The sequence below is a fragment of the Crocodylus siamensis genome, chromosome 1 (assembly GCF_052110815.1).
Source record: "Crocodylus siamensis isolate JL-2025a chromosome 1, ASM5211081v1, whole genome shotgun sequence".
Lineage (NCBI taxonomy): Eukaryota > Metazoa > Chordata > Crocodylia > Crocodylidae > Crocodylus > Crocodylus siamensis.
In genome coordinates this window covers 419284950-419305885 of record NC_143395.1, presented here as the reverse complement: position 1 = coordinate 419305885, position 20936 = coordinate 419284950, and the positions used below count along the sequence as shown (strand labels likewise).

At 43.2% G+C, this 20936-nt stretch overlaps 1 protein-coding gene across 2 annotated transcripts in view; it reads right to left on the bottom strand.

Annotated features, from left to right (window-relative positions):
- PGM2L1 (phosphoglucomutase 2 like 1) overlaps positions 1-20936 on the bottom strand; it is a 57514-nt gene that overhangs the window by 14082 nt on the left and 22496 nt on the right. For both annotated transcript variants that reach the window (XR_016439682.1, XM_090030903.1), the window contains exons 3-10: positions 13340-13446; positions 11182-11266; positions 10207-10290; positions 6979-7172; positions 5304-5493; positions 5036-5133; positions 4069-4249; positions 572-665 (exon numbers count right to left, since the gene is read on the bottom strand). Coding sequence is in view for 1 of the 2 variants with exons in the window: in XM_090030903.1 (XP_089887029.1) it covers positions 572-665; positions 4069-4249; positions 5036-5133; positions 5304-5493; positions 6979-7172; positions 10207-10290; positions 11182-11266; positions 13340-13446 (1033 nt within the window). In the remaining variant the exon portion in view is untranslated. The remainder of the gene's footprint in view (positions 1-571; positions 666-4068; positions 4250-5035; positions 5134-5303; positions 5494-6978; positions 7173-10206; positions 10291-11181; positions 11267-13339; positions 13447-20936) is intronic.

Sequence of the window (20936 nt, the reverse complement as noted above, 5' to 3'; positions counted from 1 at the left end):
CTTGTAATTGTTAATGCTGAATTAAATTGAACACAAAGTCATTGAATAGTTCTGTAAGCAGAAAATAAGAGTAAGATGTTCATTATTCCAAGATACATTACAACTGTTATCAAGCGAGTTGAGGAGTAGACATTACAGATAGATTTAATAGATTTCTAGGTTCAGAAGGGACCTATTAGGTCATTGAGTCTGACCCCCTGCTCTGGACAGGAAAGAGCACTTGGGTCATGTAACCCCAGCCATGGACTCCAAGACAATTTTAGTTCAATTCTGGGCCTCCAAGACAACTCACTTCTGACAGGGTTTCTAGCTACCTGGTCAAAAGCTTAGCAGTGACAGAGTCTGTGACCCAACCAGCAGATCTGAAGTGTGCCCCACCACATTTATTACACTAGTACCTTGAATCTTTTTGAAGGCAAAACATCCATGCTAGTAAGCAGAATAGCAGGAAGAATGGGGGGGGTGGATCTTGTTGGATACCACTTCAAGCCAAGACATCTAAGAACACTGTTGTTTCGTAGCTTTCCCCATTTGAATAATGTGATAACACAGCATGCACTGTTATACCTACCAATAGACTCTTCAAATGAAAAAAGAACTTCTTTTCCATTGTCTAGGAGATCTTTCACTCTGCTTCCAATCCATTTAAAACCAGGTAGTGTTTCCTGAAACATAAAGAGAGGCCACCTCACATGAAACCACTTCTTTCTTTTAGCAGCATGGTACAGTCATAGAACAAAGGGAAACTGTGTAAACAGCAAATGTAGCACTTTTCTTTGCAAATACTGAGTTAATCTAATAAAAGATATCGTCTCTACCAAGTGTTCTGACTTCCATTCCAGAAAGCTTTCTTGAACAGAAGCCATAAGTACCAGGCCAGGAAAGTTAGAAAACCTCGGAAGATAAAACAATGCATTACGGGTTTCAAGATCAATAGCACCAAAGACTACTACTAAATCAAACAAAGTTAAAAATAATGCTAGCTTAAGACTCTAGAGTGAAATCAATAAAAAATCCTATTCCAAGCTGCTTGTATCAATTTACCAGGTTTAAACACTGGAAAAGTACAACTCAAATGAGTAATGAAGCCATGGCAATGTCTACTTGAGGTCAACATTCAATTTAGAGATTATAAATCCAAGGTAGGATTTTGTGAAACTGGGTTGCAAAACAAACAAATAAAAACACCCCCAAAGGAATATTAATAGTAAACCTAGGAGTAAAAAGGGTTTGGCACTCAGAGAGCCAGGGAAACAGGATCTGGGAAACATGCACAGCAGAAAGCTGGTATCTCCATATAAGACACTGGACAGCAGTGCTATATTAACAGATGAACAAACTGACAGACATAACAGCAATCCTAGCCGGGGAAAAAAAAAATGACTCTCTTCCTACAGAAAGGGAATGCTTTGAGGACAGATTCAAAACTAAAATAAAGGCTTCATATCAGATTAAAATATCCCAAGTTCCAAGACTTTAAATATTTATTAAAGGAGAAAATTAAGAAATTTATTTATTTAAAAAATGTAATTAGCCATTTTCTATTGGGTGGGGAGTCAGTATTTAGGGAAATACCCCAACATTTTCACTAGAGATCAACAAAACTCAATTTGATTAGCACTACAATAGGCTTCCATTTTATTTAGCTTTTCCTCCCCTCTTCCCCCCTCCCCATTTTTTCTAATTCCTCATTGTTGGACAAAATTGGTAGAAAACTTTTATAAGACTTTACATATGGATGCAATTGGGGCAGCCACATTAAACAAACCTGAATCTGATCAGAGAAAATCGGAGAAACACGGGGCTGGAAGGCACCTGTCATCTAGTCCAACCCCCCACCTGAGGCTGGATCATCCCCATCAGGATCATCCCAGACAAATGCACTGTCTAAGCTCTTAGCAACAACTGCACAGCCAACTCTGACACAAGACACAACATCCTAATCTGATGGAAGTGGACATCTCGCTACAGCACTCATCAATATATGCTGCTCACACAAAGGCTTTGCTAAAGCACAGGTCAGAGTAGGTGTCACCAGCAAACCCGACAGACAGATGAACTCCTCATGGAAATACAACTTGGCACACGGGCCAGATGTGCACCCCTGCCAAGAGATGGGAGGGAGAGACAAATGTTAAAATGTAGGATAGTCCAGTAGCAGGATGACAAGGTTGCAACAGGAACACGCAGGGCAGAACGTGAACCGAGCCCACAGTCCAGGACGGCTTGAGATGTTGAAGATGGAGATGCAATACAGCATTTGTTTCAATCAGTGTATAAAAGGAGAACTGGAAAGCAGGGAAACTTTGCAGTGGGCTGGGGGAGTTGCATGGTGCTGTGCCGATGACCTCGTCACAGGTACGAGTGCCTTAGCTCCTGGCGTACTTGTTAGGCCAAAACGTGAGGGCTGTGCCTGTAGACAATAAACCTGGCCAAATCTTTGCCACCAAATTGAGCCTGCAGTCCATGTTTAAGACAGGATTAGTGTCGGGCTCTGGCTGCAATCTTGCCAGCACTGCAATTCCTGGGACTTCAACACGGACAGCACACGCTAACACCTGACGATGACAACAGCAATGACAATATCAATAACCCCAGACAACAGGTAAAGAGGGGGGACCAGAGCAGCCAACATCGTGCTGCTGTAAAGATTGTTAAAATATGTGCAAGGAATGAAAAGAGGGCCACACCGCTGTGCTCTGCCCCCCACAGCAGAAGGCGGCATAACCCCCTCCACAGTCTATACTGATCTGACCACGGGGGAAAATTCCTTCCTGACCCCAAATATGTTGATTGATCTGACCCTGAGCAAAGGGACAAGACTCTCTAGCCAGGAACCTGCAAGTTTAAGTCCCCACAGGAATGCTGGCACAGCCCAGTCCCCATCCCCAGCCTTGGCTGCAGCCAGCACCCAGCGCCGCCAAGGGAGGCTTTTAAAAAAAAAAAAACACAACAAGAAAAAAAACCCTGATACATGTAGTAGCACAAGAAGAAAAAATTTCCTCCTGGCAACCTACAAAGCCGAGAAACATGGGCAATACTCATAACAGAACATAGGCACAGATAGCTACACTGAGATCATCCCTGAACAATGCCTGTCCAACCTCTTCTTAAACACCTCCAATGACGGAGAGTCCACAACTTCCCCAAGTGTCCATTGCCCCACTGCTCTAACAGTAAAGAAGTTGTTCCTGATATCCAGGCTAAGCCTACTTTGCTGAAGCTTCAAGCCACTGGTCCATGCCCTATTCTCTACAGTGAGAGAGAAAAGGGGTTTTCCCCTCTTCCTTATGGCAACCTTCAGATATCTGAAGACTGCTATCATGTCCCCTCCTAAGCATCTTTTCCACAAGCTGAACAGTAAGGAGTACATGTTGCGTGTGTCCTTGTACCGCATGCCAATAGCCCTGTAATTCTGGAAATGTGACTTAAGCAGGATAAGAATAAGTGTCTCCTCTGAAACAGCTCAGCTTCTCTTTTTATTACGCTCTTCATGGAAAAGTATAAAATGTTCACAATCTAGCTTTTCCCAATGAAGTTATGAAACTTCAAAATAAAGATCTAGTTAGAAAACGTCATAGTATAAAGAGTGATTTTAAAATTGATTTGAATGCTTACAAATTTTCTTGTCACAAATATGGCTAAATTCAAGCTTTTGTAACAACCACTCCGGAAATGCCAGACTTTGTCTCCTTCTCTTACACAAGGTAAAAACTTGAAATACTAGATCACTCTTATGATAATGAGCCAAGAAGTTAGCCCGGTGCTTTGAGACACCTCCCTCACCTCTCCACAGCCTGACATTATTACAGTATGCACTCTCACCTAGACGGACAGGTAGGCAATGCAGACGCTAGTCTGTTAGACAGGCCAACGAAATCTAATAGGTAAAAAGCAGCAGCCTTAAGCCAATATTTCAGATAAAATAATCAAACAACAGTAATGAAAACCGAGTTGCCTGTCAACTTTTTGGAGGCAGAGATAGCCCAGTTCCAGATTTCAGTTTTATAGCAATAGCTATATGTCAGTGTAGAGCAGAAGACCACAAGCCACTCACAAATCACTTACTTCAAAGTGAAAGCCTTCCTTAAGTGCAATTGCCTTGAGAATTTTTGAGGACACGGTGGTTGCTAACATGTAAACGTTCTTCACGTCCGCGTCCTTGGAATTGTTCTCTCTCCAACAGAAGAACATCCACCATCCAAACAGAGCTGCCAGCTCATTGCCAGTGAACACCTTCCAGCGACCACTGCAAACAGCGGGGAAACAGAATCAAACAGTCCTTTCAGACGAGAATCACAGACCACGAGTATTCTGCAATCACAAGAAAAATGGGCGATCTAACATGGTGCTCGACTTGGAAAAAGCAGCTCTATGAAACATAACATTAGAAGGGCTCCATCGTTGTCTTGCCTGACAGGCTTCCTGGACAAATGTGGCCTGTTTTCAAGGAGACTGTTGTTACTGTGTTGCCAATCCCTTCAAACAACCGGTGTTCTTTCTGGTTGATTTCCCACTAATAATCTGCAGCCCGCACCAGTATCAGTTATCGATCATCTGACATCTATCTTCAATGGAATTGCAATAGTATCCATTGTCAGGATTTGGCCTAGTGATAGCTACCCAATTAACAATTCTTCTGAATTCGTAAGGGCTTCTAGCTCACTCTCTCATAGCTGCAATGGCTCAGAAGAGCTGGGAAAAATTAGAAAAGGGAGTAAAATAAGGTCATTAAAGAAGGTGCTAGGTTTACAATAGCTTCTCAAAACGGTTGAGCATTTCAGTAAAATGTCACTAGAATGGGGGTATTTGACCAAATCTTTCCTGAAAGTATTTAACTAAATGACGCATTTTAAGCAAGATCAGTTACAACTATGGCCGTGGATGACGATTTTTCTGGGTAAAAGTTTCCAAATAGCAAGTGTCATGTTGATAGGCATAAAGGACTAAAGCAGCAAAACAATTATCCCTTACGAATGTAGCAGAAAACCTCTCCTCCCCCACCCTCCTTCCAAAGGAAAGGTCGTTTTCTTACTTCTCTTGTAGCTCTGCCACTGCCAATCTGTCTGCATCTGGATCCGTGGCCACTACCACCCTGGCATTCTCATTCTCTGCAAGCTTCAGAGACAACTCCTGAAAAAGACGAGTTAGGTATTACATACTGATGGCCAAATTATATTTCAATCCCTCTGATCTATGAGCTCAGCTAAATTCAGTTACCCAGGCATAATTATTACTCTACTGCATCAAGAAAAATGAAAGCCCAGGGAAGGGTGGAAAACGACAGAATTCATGACAGATACCAGCACAGATTCTCCTTCTTCAGGATTTGGACATTTGACAGTAGAAAAGTCTGGATCTGGATCCTTCTGTTCAGGTACTGGAATGGGAGGCTTAAAACCAAATGCTTTAAAAGCCAATTGTACGTAGTCATGTCCAACTCCATGAAAAGATGTGTGCACAAACTTCAAGCTGGTCTTTGCATTCAGCTCCCTGAAAAGGAAAGCTAACATTCAGTTACTACTGCAGAGATCATGTCACAAAAGTGCTGAAACATCACAAAAGCCATGCCAATGCAGCTAATGTCCAACTAATAGCTTCATTTTCTGTCGGTAACTAAGGTAGGTCTGGAACAAAAATGGCTTTGGGTATTCATTAAAAATTGCTGGCTAAAAGATTTCCTTCCTCTGAAAACCACTGTCTTGGCTTTACTGCTCAGCTAGCTTAAAGTCCCCAAGAATGGGACATATCCTTCTGCAAACCAAGCTTTCCCCTCCTCTCCACCTTGGAAGGCTTTAGCTCACCTCTACCCCGCCTACGTTCCTTCACTCAGCTCCTCCAAGCTTCTTTGTTGTGCTCCACACAAACTCCCATCTTAACTGCTCCTCCACCCACCCCCGGTTCTGCATCTTTTCTGAAGCTCCACATGCTTGAAAGTCTTAATCGTAATGTATTCACTTGATTATCAAGGTTCATCTCCCACATGGGTTAGTGCCATGGGTGCATGACAGTGAGCAAACCTGACAGTACAGTGTGCAATTACAGGAGATTGTATCTGAGGTGCGTGGCACGATAAGGTTTGGATTCGACCATCCAACGGGATGCATTTCTAACAAAGCAAGAGAAAGGTGAGAGAGAAGAGATGACTGGCAGGCAGGACAGTGGAACAGGAAGAAAAACAGAAGGAAAATGTGCCAAAAGCTTTCTTGCCACTAGCAATGCATATAAACCACAGCCAGGAAGCCATGCTCCTAGCAAAAGTCAGTTATGGCTGCTATGAATGGCGAAAGCAGAAGTAAGGCTTAAATCATCTGATACAAGGTAAAGATAAAGCCACAAATCAGGCACAAAAATCTCATAGAATTATTAGAAGTAAAAGGTAAGAGAGAGGGGCTGGTGCAGGCACCTACCCTGGAGAACTGCAAAAGGAGACTGAATGCACACCTTGCTGGGATTATCTGACCCCAGCAGTCTTTCCTGCCCAGAACTGGGGGCTGGACCCAATGATCTTGTGAGGTCCCTTCCAGCCCTAAACTTCTGTGAATCTGTGACCCCTAGTAGTCTAATTCAGTGGTGCTCAACCTCTTGGCCCTACAGGTCAGATGAGAGGTGTAGGGCTGATTCATGGGCTGGATCGAACCTTGCCAGAGAAGGGATCAGGCTTTAGGCACCCATATGACCCCTGCCAGGCCCTGTGCATTCAGATTGAGCCCTATGCTGCCCTGCATACCCAGTCTAGCACACAGGGGCTGGTCCCCACGGACCAGATTACATGGCAACAGAGGCCAGATGTGGCTCACACACCAGGGGTTGAGCATTCTCAGTTTAATCCATTCCGTATTCTCAAATAAGGTTGCTCGTCCTTATATTTATTTTAGTTTGGCATACATTTCACCCCGGCCAGATCCTGTTCTGCTTTGACTTGTAAAACCCCACATTCTAACACAGGGTTAACAGCTCTCTCCTCTCATGTCCTACCTATGAAAACAGATCTTCTTCAGATCTTCCATGTAACTGTCACAAATCTTCTCCAGAGGATCTCGTCTAAGAGGGCTGGTGTCTACTAGATTCTCATTCCAAGAACCGTTCCATGGCTCAACACATTCTTCTATACATTTCAGAATTTCCTTATCATGAGGAGCTGTGATCTGAGCTCCATTTTCCCAATACACCTAGTATAAAGGAAAAATAATACAAACATTTTTGACACTTAGAACAGCATCTTAAATGAATTAAGTTATAAATCCACATGACTATAGGACTCTACAAGAGAGAACTCATAGCAAAACCAGACTGTTGCAGTTCAAGAATCCTTTTAGGATGATTGTGGATAAATTGTTCAGTTAAATAACCTTAGGCATGTATTTTCACAGTGAGGTGGCACCCCAATTTCAGAGTTGCTGAGCTCCACCATCTCTAACTGAAATTTTATGGCACACATATTGGAAAATACCAAATTTAAAATCCACCCGTAAACTGGCCAGCCAATATAAAAATGTGGTTTCCTTTAAAAAAAATATATATATATATCACACACACTTTTTGATTTCCGAAGTGAACGAGAGCAAACTAGACAAGCAACAGGACAAGCTATAACTCACTGTTTGCAATTATTTCTAATGGGAGAATCATTTTCATCTAAAGTCAAATCCTGAACGTACTCTAAGACCATGGACAAATGTACCTTTTAACTGCTTTAAGAGTAGTAAGAGTTGCTGCTAAGGTGCAAACATCAGCTGTTACAATGCAAACCCTGTCTGCATGTTCCTGTAGTACAAGTTGGCTAAACTGCTGCAAACCTGAACCCCACCTTTAAAATCGGAAAAGTTAACATTGCAACAGTTTTACTACACTTAAATGGCATTGTTGCTATAGCAATGCATGTATATGTGCAACAGCATAGATTGATATTTGACACTCACACAACTGTCTATACCTGAAGTAGAAAGACACAAAGCATGTGTCCTGAAACAGCTACCTCTCCCAAAAAAGATGCAAAAAAAGTTGTACTTCCAGTAATTCAAATGCAGCACTGGGGACAATTAGGGCTGTGAAAAAGATTTTAATATTTGCTGGCCATAAGTTGCGCAATTAAAAAATTAGCTGCAATTAATCCTGATTTTGATTGCACAGCTTAAAACTCAAAATTATGTGCAGAAAAACAAAATTATGCAAAATAATACAGATACTTTGTATGGTTGGGGAGTGGGTGTGGGAAGAAGATCTGTGAATGTGTAAGAGGCTGTGGGTTTGTGCACAGGGTTTGGAGCCCAGGGAGAGGGTGTCCCCAAAGGGGGGTCTGGAGCCTGGGGAGGGAGGACCCCCACATGCCCTGGCAGGATGTGAGGTACTGTGGATCAGGAGTGAGGGGCAGCAGCAGGGCGGGGGAAGGGATGAAGCAGGGGTGGGGAGGGAAGGGGCAGGGGTGGAACAGATAGGAGGTTCACATGGCGAGGGAGGGTGTGGGGCAAGGGCAGGGGTGAATGGGACCCCGGAGCCGAGGCAGGATGTGCAGAGCCGCAGGCAATTCGTCCAGGGGTATAGGGAGGGTGCAGCACAGGGGGACAAAGGCAGCAGTGCACAGATCCCTCCATGCCTCCCCCAGGGGTGCACGCAGTGGCGGGGAGCCATGCCCCGCCAAGACAAGCTGCCTGCGGCTCAGTTCCATGACCCACTGCGGTGCCCCATTCACCCCAGCCCCTGCCCCAGCCCCCTCCCTTCTTCACCATGGGGGCCTCAATCTGCACCCCCCACTCCTTCCCTCTCCCCTTCCCCTCCACAGACTTACTGGCAGGGCACTGCTCTACATGCCACCTGAATGCATTCCTGGCTGTGTGCATACTGTGGCTGCTCGTGTGTCTGTGTGCCCCCCCACACCTCCTGCTACAGAAGCTTGGAGTCCATGCACAGGCTGCCTTGCAGTCTTCTGCACTGTCACTGCTGCCCTGCTGGGAGACCTGGAGGCAGCAATGACGGCAGCAGAGCAGAGCCCCGGTGCAGGCTCCAAAACCGTGTGTGCAATTAATGAGTTAAAAAAATTAAACGCAGAACCATTTAACATATTAATCATGTATATTAACACAGATTACTTGACAGCCCTAGAAAAAAATTCATTTCACATGCAAAGTTCACACCACTTTTAAACAGTTCTACAATGAAAAAGTACCACCTCTCAAACATCAGAGATGTTCTTTTTAGAAAGCTTATTTTTAAATGTCTAGTTTGGTTCCAACTCCCACGCTGGACAAGTGCCTATATAAAGAATTACAAAAAATGAAATTAATAAAATGTAGATTCATAGATGTAGGGTTGGAAGGAACCTAAGTAGATCTTCAAGTCCAACCCCCTGCCCTCGGCAGGACAGAATACTGGGCTCATAAGACCCCAGCTAGGTAATTATCAAGCCTCCTCTTAAAGACCCCCAAGGACTGAGCCAGCACCACTTCTCTTAGAAGTTGGTTCCAGATCCTGGCTGCCCTGACAGTGAAGTAGTGCCTTCTAATATCCAGCCTGAACCTACTCTCAAACAAAAGGTGAGCTTATCCTGGATTTGAACCCGGGACCTCTTGCACCTTAAGCAAGAATCATACTCCTAGACCTACAAGGGAGCTTAATAACAATACTTGATATCATGGCAGGTTACAGGGCTTCAAGTTAGCAAAAAATGATAAATGAAGCCCTCTGATTTTAAGCAGAGCATAGTTTGGTTCAATACAACTCCAGCTGCAGGCTTGGCTTTAAACTAGTACCCTTTTTATGCACTCATAAGTATGGATCTGGAAACCAAAAGCTCTCTATAAAAAGCAGAAGCATCTCCCTAAATTCAGCCTTAGGCTACCAGCTTGGGAAACACATGTTCTTTAAATTGGGGTCTCAGAATCACTTCAGTTATTGACTAGTCTCTTAATGAATGGTATCAGTAAATGGACTGTACTCCAGACACCCAGTGGACTTCATAACTTCTTTGTTTTTATTCTTAAAAAGACTAAATTGTAGGTACAATTCAAAAGCCAGCAGGACAGAAAGTTTTTTTTAATGTTACTTTCTCCTCCTTTCTAGCAGATATACAAATGGCTGCTTCTGAAGTATATCTGTAAATATTTTAGTTTTTATAAAAGGGCCAAATTCTGAGCATCTGGGTGATAAATATTTACCAAGGATCTGGCTTATCTGACAAACGTTACCAAATAAGTGCCCAAAGCTTACCTTGTATCCATTATCCTCTTTACGGTTATGGGATGCTGTAATCATTACACCAGCAACAGCTTTGAGCTGCTGAACAGCATAGGGCTGAAAGAAAACAGCAATTTAAATTTACTCAGCTACTATGGTGCCAACATAAGTACAATTAAGGTGTCAAGATGGTAATATTTCATCTAGTTAGAGAGTGAATTAATGTGCGTTCTTAAAATTTCACCAACTGAATTCCAAGATGCCACATCAGAACACCCAGAACCCTTTTTGTGTTCTGTTAATGGCAATGATTTTGAAGTGAAAATGTTCTGAATATTACTATTCCGCTGGATGTTACCTTATTTCCAGAATAGATAAAAAAGATTTTTTTAAAAGTATTCCCAGGCATACAGCTTTTCAACAGCTTACAAAAAAGAAAAGCCTCCACTTAAATTGTGCATATATGAGAGGACTTAAAAATATTGGAGTAGCTATCAAGGAATCTATATCCACACTGTATCCATGAAAGACTGTACAGAAACACCTACTAACAACTACAGTTAGAAATCAATTTAAAAGTTATATAGCTGGGGGAGAAAAAAAAAATCACCATCTAGAACGTCTAATCCTTCAACTGCTTTCACACGTATATTCCTACCGAACAGACCAGGACTACCTATATTTGTAATTATTTGCAAGGCAGAAACACAGATGGAATACAGGTCACTTCATACTTACTACAGACAAAATTTTGCTTTTGGCAACATATTTTTCCTCTGGAGTATCTACATAAATTAAGAAATCTCCTTTGGTTTTTAAATACTAGATACAGAGAGAGAAGGATTGAGCCCTATGATTTTTAAAGACTTCCTAAGGAACGAAGCTTTCCAAATGTCCTCTATTGTGCCATTTAAATTCCAGCTTTCTGATAAGAATAAATACTTTTATTTAAATGTGGAAGGTCTAAATGTTGGAAAAACACCAGCTGTATGATTGAACAAAACTTACCACAAAGGGTGTAGGGACATAAGTTGAAAACAAGTACACTGGAACATCTTTAGCAAGCAGGACTGCTGCAGTGAGTTTTGCAAGTCTATTAAAAAGGAACACACACAAAAAAAAACACCTCAGTTAACCCTATTCCCCACAATACTTTTCAAAAGCCGAACTTCAAAGACATATTCTTTTCCTGCTTCTCTCCAAAACAGGAGACTTATGATTAAGGAAATTGCTGTAATATAAATGTAGGTTTAATTTAGATCATCTTGCTATAGACAGAACTGTTTTCCAGGGATGCAAGTCTCTAATTCTTCTTTATTCATTAATACCTGTTACAATGTATAAAACACAAAATTCATTAAAACAGAACTATCCACCATGTTTAGCTTTGATTCAATCTGTGGAACATAAAGCAAATAGCAACGCTTTGAAGAAATCCACCTAAAAAACCTAAGCCCCATTTGATAGTAGTATCACCTCCATTTCACTTTTATTCTATTACCTTGCATTGCTTACCACTTTCACTTATTACGCCATGCCTATAATTACAACATAGGCTCCAAGGGAGCAATTTCCCTATTGTGTTATACTGAAGTGCCTCCTTGAAGACTGACTGATTTTAGTTCAATAGTACAAAGACAAAAGGTCAAATCACCTGATTAACTATGAACTATTGCTAATAGCAAAAACGTGGAGTTGAGCTCCTGGGTACATTTTCCCTTCTAAAAATGCTAAATTCCTACAAGAAAAGATTTTCAGAAGATAAAAAACACATGTAGGCATTGAACAGAGTAAACCTGGAGGTTTACAGAGTCTTGTTCAGCCGTTTTGGAGGATTCTCATAAAGCAGATCAATAATACTTTAACAAGACAGTGTGCAGTCTTCTTCCAATCCGTCTCAAAACAGCTGCAAGGGCTGGATACTCGCATCATGTTATCTGCTTTACAGCCAGTACAGAGATCAGTCAAAATAATCTTTCGCTTTGGGTAAGAGGAGACCTTTAATCCAAAAATCCCTTAAATTAAACTGAAATGGAAGCTACAGCTTCAGACTAAATATTTATAGCCAAAGAAATATATGCAGCCTGGTAATTAAAACTTAATGGGAAATTCACAGAATTGGACTATTCAGCAAACAAACAGGGTATATGGCTTCAAGATTCTGTAATATAAGTTTACTCTGTTCATGTATCAGGTGGATAAATGTACTGTGCAAAAGGTACTAAAATATTTAGCTGTTGTGTGCTAACAGAGGATTTGCTTCCTTCAGTGGCAATTTAAGTAAGAATGGTAGCAAGGTCAAAATCACATGATAATTTTTATACAGGCAGCCCTTGGACTTGCAACACAATTGGTTCCTGAAAACCGCGTCTTAAGTCGAAATGTTGCAACTCAGAACCAATTTTCTCATAAAAAATAGTATTATAAATGGGAGATCGGTTCCTGAACCCAGGCCTGGTACCCTATTTTCACCAAAAATACCCCAGAGTTTTGTATTGGATCAATTATAGATGAGTAGAATAGCTACACTGATGTATTTATATTGTAAATAGCAATCATATTGATTTGGAAGGACTTATTTGAGGTGACTTTGCTGGACTTTTTGAAGGGCTCTTGGTTGGACTTTTTGAAGGGTTCTTGGCGGGAGTCTTCCCAGGAGTCTTGGCTGCAGGTTTTTCTGGAGCCTTGTCTGCTTTCTTAAAGAAAGTGTCCAAGGAAGTTTGGACAGATGTTCTCCAGGGAGATGGGTGACGCAGCGACCTTGTTCGCTGGCATGGCGTCGCATTGGATCAAGTGTTGTAAGTCAAAAGTGGCGTTGTAAAGTTGAAACAGGGCATCAGCGTTCTAACTCGAAACACTGCAAGTCGAGTACTGCCTGTACTAATATCCTATCCAGCCACAATCGCAAGAGATTTTCATTACTCAAGCGATGGGCGTGGTATTCTGAATTTGCATTCACACTTCAATCCTCTCACACAAAGTAGCAACTTGCATAAGGGGCCCCTGGTTTGTGATGGGCAATCATCGGCAATACTGAAATCAACACAAGCAGCATGCTCAATTCCTGATCTATAGCTATATCCTCATTTGTCTGGAAAAAAATTAAAAGAAACATCTCAACCACAACTGAATTGCTAGTCTTTCAAATGTAAATCAATACTCATACTTCTTACTGCTGCAGTTGCTGGTCACCTGACCTCGTGTATCGTATCCAACAACAAAGCCTCTCTGCTTGAAGTCTGAAAAACACCTCTCGAGATATTTGTATATCCCCTACAGAAAAAAAGGAGAAACCATGCAGTTAGGTGCATTAAAGTGCATACAAATGCCACAACAGTAGAAATAAGATGCTCTAACTTTGCTGGAGTTGGATAAACCATGCATAAATATCTGTTCAAAAAATGTTTCAGGGTTATTCACAGTATAAGCACATTTTTATTCCTAATAAATATTAATTAATATAATTATAATTAATAAAATATAATGATTGTTCTTAATAAAATAATAATAGGCATCATCTCTGAACCAAGAGTTCTAGAGTTTTGCATTTCTTTTTATTCCTAAAGTGTACTCCTTTGCAAATACTCACAAGAACTTAGTCAGCAGGTAGAAATAATACTATGACTTAGATGGCCAGAAAGCATGAATGGAAAGTTACTGCTGGTAAATCTTTTGAGTGCAATCCGGAGGATGAGAACATTGTTTTCAACCCACCCTTCAAATATGCCATTAAGCAATTCATAAAAAACAAACTCCATGTGTTAAATAAAGAGTTCATTTAACTCAGGCTTTCATAGCACAATCTGCTGAACAGGAGACATACTACTTCTCACTTCCAGTTGAAATAAATCATTCTTTCAACACAGCTTCCAGCTACAATACATGTCATAGAGTAAGGACTCTTCCTTTGAAGAAGAGACAGGTGCTAAGTCCCCATCAGACATTTAAGGAAAGTTCGCTATTCAGAAGTTACACGGACTTTCAAGGCCACTGATCACTCCATCTTCAGCCTGCTCCCTTCTTGAACTGAAACCTTTGCTTCATTTGGGTACTTAAAGGCTGTAAAATTGACATTTCCGTTGGATGCGACTTCTCCGCTTAGATACCTCCATATAGGTTCTCCCACAATACATCTTATTACCTTCAAGTTTGGCCATTACTTTCAAACTGAAGTCTTCAAACTCAGCATATTTCATTCTCATCACCATCTTCATTACTACAGTGAGTTCCTATCTGTACTGGCTTGTCACAGTGAACAGAAAAGCTCATACTTCGCATTAATTTTAATGCTACCGGGTTTTTTCATGTTGCTGCAGGATTCCATATTGGGACAGAAAAGTCAGGAAACTAACATGTCCAGCACATCTGCCGGGCTACAGCATGCACCATTTATGATGCTTCCATCCTTCAAGACGGTGGAAGACCTGCTTATGCCCTGCAATCAAAACTCGTGAACAAGGTGGTATGTTGTATTAGACCAACTAGATATTTGCAAACAAATGATTGCATTTATTTCTTGTGCCCTGCTTACTTTTCCATCCCCCTAGGCATCAATCACCTGGTTGCTCACTCCCTTCATTAATGTGGGAATCCTCTCTCTGCTCATTTTTGACCCTCCATGAGCAGAGAGAGGATTTCAAGGATGCGAGAACAGGAGAGGGTGCAGCAGAAAAGAAAAAAAAAAGAGAGAGAAAAAAAATCCTTTTAACTGTATTATGGCAGTGTGTAAAGGCTTCAATCCACATTAGGGGCCTAAGAGCCATGCAGATGGTAACTGTCCCTGCAAGCAGTTTGCTAAATATCAATTTCTTCAGATGTTCAGCCACACACACAATATGCTTTGCTATGGTTCCTATCGGCCACAGTGCTTTGTCCCTCTGCATTTCAGCAACATGCTAACCACATATTCATACTGACTCAGCTAACTGAAAATACTTTATTTCAGGAGGAAGTTCTGGGCTCCCTCCCCCCCCCAATCTCTGAGCTGGTCAACAGTAATTTGGGGTGTCTAGCACATCTCCTGCTCTCGAATGCCCACCAGATAACCGCAAGAACGTTGTGTACTGAAACCCACTATACTTAAGGTGTATTTAAAGGAAACAGATTTGAACGACCTCAAACATCATTTAAAGAAACTGCTTTATTCCCACAGTGGATAAACGCAATTTAGCAAGACAAGGTTACTCATTAAAACGCTCCCACCAAGTGTTATTTCTAATGTGATTAAAATCCTGAAGTCTTCAACACAGAGACTAAAGCAGAAAGGCTTTTTGCTGCAGAAAGAAGTCTTAACCTTGTTCCCAGAGGCTGCTTTTTCACATCAGGCCTACAGCTCTGAAAAACAACCAAAAATGGATTCTTTCCAGAAGAAATATCAATGACTTTGTTCCTACAAAACCCATGATACTGGGCAAATGCAGATCAATCCCCTAGTGACCAAAACACTTCTCACTTCCTGCCAAGAAAAATGAAACTTCTCCCTTTCCGACAGCCAATCCGAGCTCACTCATGCTTTCGGCAGACTCAAAACATAAAGGCAGCATGCAATTTTCAGGCCTTCTGAGCGTGAACAGCTCCACAATAACAGCTTGTACGGGTCAAGGAGTCAAGCAGCTATTATTTAACTTCCCTTGCCTTAACAAGACGTTTACTTAGACCTTAAAGGCACTAGTCTTTGTCCTTGAATATTTCCACCGTTCCTATCATTTGTATAATGACACCAGCGCCGATGATGAAGAGCTAGACCAGACTAATTACCATTGTTTAGGTGTTGTGTGGGCTGACGCTGCGCAAAGAGCTTCACAAGGCCGCGTCTACGCGAGATGCTGACTGTGCAGTAGCTCATTATTACTGCGCAGTAGCGTTGTGTGGCGTACAGTGTGATGCGATGCGCAGTCAGCATCATCAAGAAACCATTTGGAGACGCTGCTGCACAACACTGGTGACTGCACAGTCATTCAGTACTTGTGTACGCAGCAACAACTGCGCAGTCAGGGTCTTGTGTAGACGCAGCCAAGAGCGATTAAAACACAGTGAGCAACGTTTTCAGATCCTGGAAAGCACTTAGGCTCGTTGAACATGGTATTCTCAACCTCACCTTTTTAAGGTTATTCTGTTTTAATCTTCTGAAATGGGTTGGCTTCTTTCACACGTCGTTTCAACAAGATCACAGGAGCCAATTTGTCATCAATGACTGGAATTAAACACTAATGCCCTACGACATTGGAAAGCTGGGACTGCATGTGGCTTTCGCATGGTATAAGGAGTGGTTTCTAGCATTGCAGATCAAAATGGTAGTTAAGAGTCATATCGGAATAAAAGGAAGGAAAAAGAGCATGCTAGTTATTAGAACGATAGGCCTATAAAAGGTCCTGCCTTCTGATCCACCCAGCAAACAAGAAAAATGCTATGCAGTAGCACCCTTCCCCTGCAAGCAAGCTACAATGCCAAGCTTTTCAAGCACATATGACAATTTTTCCTTGATTTTATGGCTCGAGTAATATACTCTGACCCTGTTCTGCTCCTTCAGTTAGAATGCACTTTTCCAGCACATCACCAGTGACAAATATCAAGTCCTATCACAACGGGACAGCGATACATGCTTCAGGAAACACAAGGAAGAGTGTTTTACCCTCTAGACATGCTTGTTTTATGCAAACACCTCTCACTGAGACCTGAAACTCCTTTTAGGTGGATGGTATCATACCAATTCTGTCCTTGACAGAACAAGGAGCAATGGGCTCCAGTTGCAGCAAGGGATGCTTAGGTTGGATGTTAGAAACAACTCTCATGAGGAGAGTGGTGAAGCACTGAAACAGGATACCCAGAGAGATGGTGGCATCTCCATCCTTGAAGGTTTTGAAGACCCAACTAGACAAAGACTTGGTTGGGATGATGTAGTTGGGGCTGATCCTGCCAGGAGCAACAGGTTGGACTAGATGCTTCTACCCTCATGGTCTATGATTCTATGAATAAAAATCAGACATTAAAGCCCAAGCGGAATTTGCTCTATACAGAAACACTCTCTTGCAGACAAAGTAGGCAATACTCTCTTGGCATATTTACTACGCTTCCCCCTGTCCTTTAGTCTCCATTTGCCTTCATTTCTTTCTTCTTCTTTTTTCTTTTTTTTGTGGGGGGGGGGGAGAGGCAGGGCCAGGAGGGAGAAATCATTTCTTTATTCTGCAGATACTCATGCAACAGAAAGAAGCTAAATAAAATCCTGGGTACAGAGCCCCAGCTGTATAGTGGCATCACTCTACTGACAGCGATTTAGCGAAGATGACTGACGCTAGCCGAGATCTCTACAGCACCAGCTCAAAGCGCTGCATTCCTGTTAGTGTCACTGTACTAGGGAAGGGAAGGGAAGGGAAGGGAAGGGAAGGTGCAACATTTCACTCTATAGTGCAGGGGTTATCAACCTTTTTGGGTCAGTGCACCCCCGGCAGCCGGACACAGAGCAGTGCACCTCCGGCAGCTGAATGCAGAGCTGGGGGGCGCAGAGCCGGACATGGAGCGAGGAAGAGTGGGGGAGGGCCGCATGCAGAGTGGTGGTGGCAGCCACCGCGTGTGAGTTTCCCCTGCCCCCCCCGCGTCCAGCCAGGCAGGCGGTGCCTGCACACAAGCGCAGGATGGTGCGTGGCAGTGCTCCATCTCCGCCTGCCCATGTGGACCCCCCTAGGGCCTTCTCAAATACCCCCGGGGGTACACATTCCCCCCTCCTACAGTGCAATCTTCAGAAGGGCTTTCAACCAAATACTCTTTAAATCTTGTTTGGCAGCACATTCATAGTAGCTAGGATTAGGAGGGACCTGTACAGATCACCTAGCCTGACCCCCTGCCACAGGCAGGAATGAACGCTGGGTTCACAAGGCCCCAGACAGGAGATCACCCAACCTCCTCCTGAATATGCCCAAGGTAGGGGCGAGGACCATTTCCCTGGGAAGCTGGTTCCAGATTTTAGCCACCCTAACTGTAAAATATTGCCTTCTGATCTCTAACCTAAACCTATTCTCCATCAGCTTATTACCACTGTTCCTCGTCACCCCAGGTGGTGCTGGGGAGAAAAGGGCTCTACCTATTTGCTGTTGATCTCTCCAGATGAGTTTGTAGGCAGCCACCAGGTCTCCCCCCAGCCTCCTCTTGCTGAGGCTAAACAGGCTCAGGTCCATCAGTCTCTCCTCATAGGGCCTGTCCTGCTGCCCTCTCACCAAGCGGGTGGCCCTCCTCTGGACCCTCTCCAGGATGGCCACATCCCTCCTGAAGGGCGGTGCCCAGAACTGGACGCAGTACTCCAGCTGTGGCCCGACCAGTGCCACGTAGAGGGGAAGCATCACCTCCCTGGACCGGCTTGAGATGCATCTTTGGATGCACGACAGGGTATGGCTGGCCTTGTTGGCTGCGGTCTGGCATTGGTGGCTCATGTTCATCTTGGCGTCAATAATGGACTTCAAGATCCCTTTCCACCTCTGTGCTTTCAAGAAGGGAACTCCCCAGCCTGTCTGTGTGCTGTGGATTCCTTCTCCCCAGGTGCAGCACCCTGCATTTGTCTATGTTGAACCCCATCCTATTCTCATCTGCCCACTTTTGTAGTCTAAATCCAGTTGCAGCCTCTCTCTCCCTTCAAGTGTGTCCACCTCGTCCCACATCTTAGTGTTATCCGCAAACTTGGACAGCATGCTTTCCACCCTCTCGTCCAGTTCACTGATGAAGATGTTAAACCGTGCAGGCCGAGGACCGAGCCCTGGTGTACCCCACCACTCACATCTCGCCAGGCTGAGTACACCCTGTCCACCACTACTCTCTGGGTGCACCCCATCAGCCAATTTTTTACCCATCCAACTGTGCAGGCATCAATGCCACAGTTGCTTAATTTATTGATGAGGATGGGGTGAGACAGTATCAAAGGCCTCCTTAAAGTCTAGAAGGATTACATCCACAGCGACACCATCATCCGGGGATTTAGGTACTTGGTCATAAAAGGCAACCAGGTTGGTCAGGCAGGACCTGCCTTTGATGAACCCATGCTGATTGCCCCTGAGCATGATCTCCCCTGCTGCCCCCCACAGACGTGCTCCTTGATGATTCTCTCCAAGATCTTCCCGAGCACCGAGGTGAGGCTTACAGGCCTATAGTTACCTGGGTCTTCCTTCCTCCCTTTCTTGAACATTGGGACCACATTAGCCAGTTTCCAATCCCCCAGCACCTGGCCAGATGACCATGATTGCTCATACAGCCAGGCCAAGGGCTCCGTGATGACCCCTGCCAGTTCCCTCAACACCCTTGGGTGGAGGGCATCTGGACATCAATAAGACAAATTAAATATCATATGAATTTTCAAGAAAAAGCTAAAAACGCTGGCTTTAGAGTTTGTTTTTCACTACAGTGGTTTTAGGAGATTCTGCCCAAGTCTCCCACAAGCATTCAATACAGGGTTGGATAAAACGCTATAATGAATGTTTATACTATGCTACTTAGCAATGGAGAGTTACCCCAAGTGGTAGAATTCTTGTTGTGCTAGTCTTGAGTCACCAAAATACAAAGACTTCCACGTAGGTGTGAAAATAAAGCACTGCGGGCACGTCTACAAATTAGTTGCTTAATTTGCTCTGCAGTAAATGTCTCAGCATCTACAAGTGCCGTGCTATTAGGGCAGGGTAAACTAATTAACTCTGTAGTAGGTTAGTACTTCTAAATGCAAGCACTATTCTATTGAAGCACCACACATGTAGATGCTGATGGGTCTGGCGACGGCACAAGGGTGCTTCAGTGAGGGGCTATGCGGCAGGTTGAGCCTGCACTGAAGCACCCTTGTGCCCCAGCCGGCTCCTCTGCAGCACACTGAGTCAGCTTAGAGCAGTCCAGGGCTGGGAGGCTGACACCCCCGGGCCCCGCGTCAGCCAGAGCCGCACCGACCCAGCTCAACATGCTGCCTGTCCTAACCACACGTTCACATGTGGCACCTGGGATCAATAAACTCTGGCGTAATACATACTGGAGTTTATTGCTGTGCATTAATTGCATATGTAGGACGTGCCCATATGTGCTCTATCAGTGTCATACAAGCTGATTAAGCCAAATAATACCATTGTGTTATCACCTACATTTTAGAGACTTAAAAAAACAAGTGAAAAGGAGAAGTGACTTGCAGAGGGCTCCTGAATGACAAGGTCAATGTCAAGAACCAGATTCCCACTTTACATAACCAGACCTGAGTTCACCACACTAAAGCACATGTTATGCTCATGTTTGGAACTGATCCATTCTATAATTTCAGTAAGAGTAAGTATTTTATCAACTTGCTTTTGAGAATTAACAGTCCAACAGTTTTTTTTTTCTTTGACAAAACCGGCACTTAAAGTAAGACTACAAACCTTGATTTTGTATTTAAATGACCCACAGTTGTCCCTCATCCAATCCCCCCATACCCTTCAAGAAAGTGCATGGAGTAATTTTGGTTAATAACAAATCCACCAAAACCTGTTCTGCAGTCATTTAACGAGCCGAAAAACTGAACATTCACCGACAAGACAGCATATAAATGTACTAAATAAAGTGCTGCATAGAAGCAAAGAAGGTCTGCCTAAAAGTAGCCTTCTGCTACTACAGAATAGTCAGCCTACTAGTAGTAACTTACTATTAGTAACTGCTAGTAATGTACTAGTACTAGTTTCTTATTACTAATAGTAACTAACAACTACTTTTTTGGACTATCTGTGTATGTGCTCATATGCTACAATTCCGTATTTCCAGATTTCTCCTTG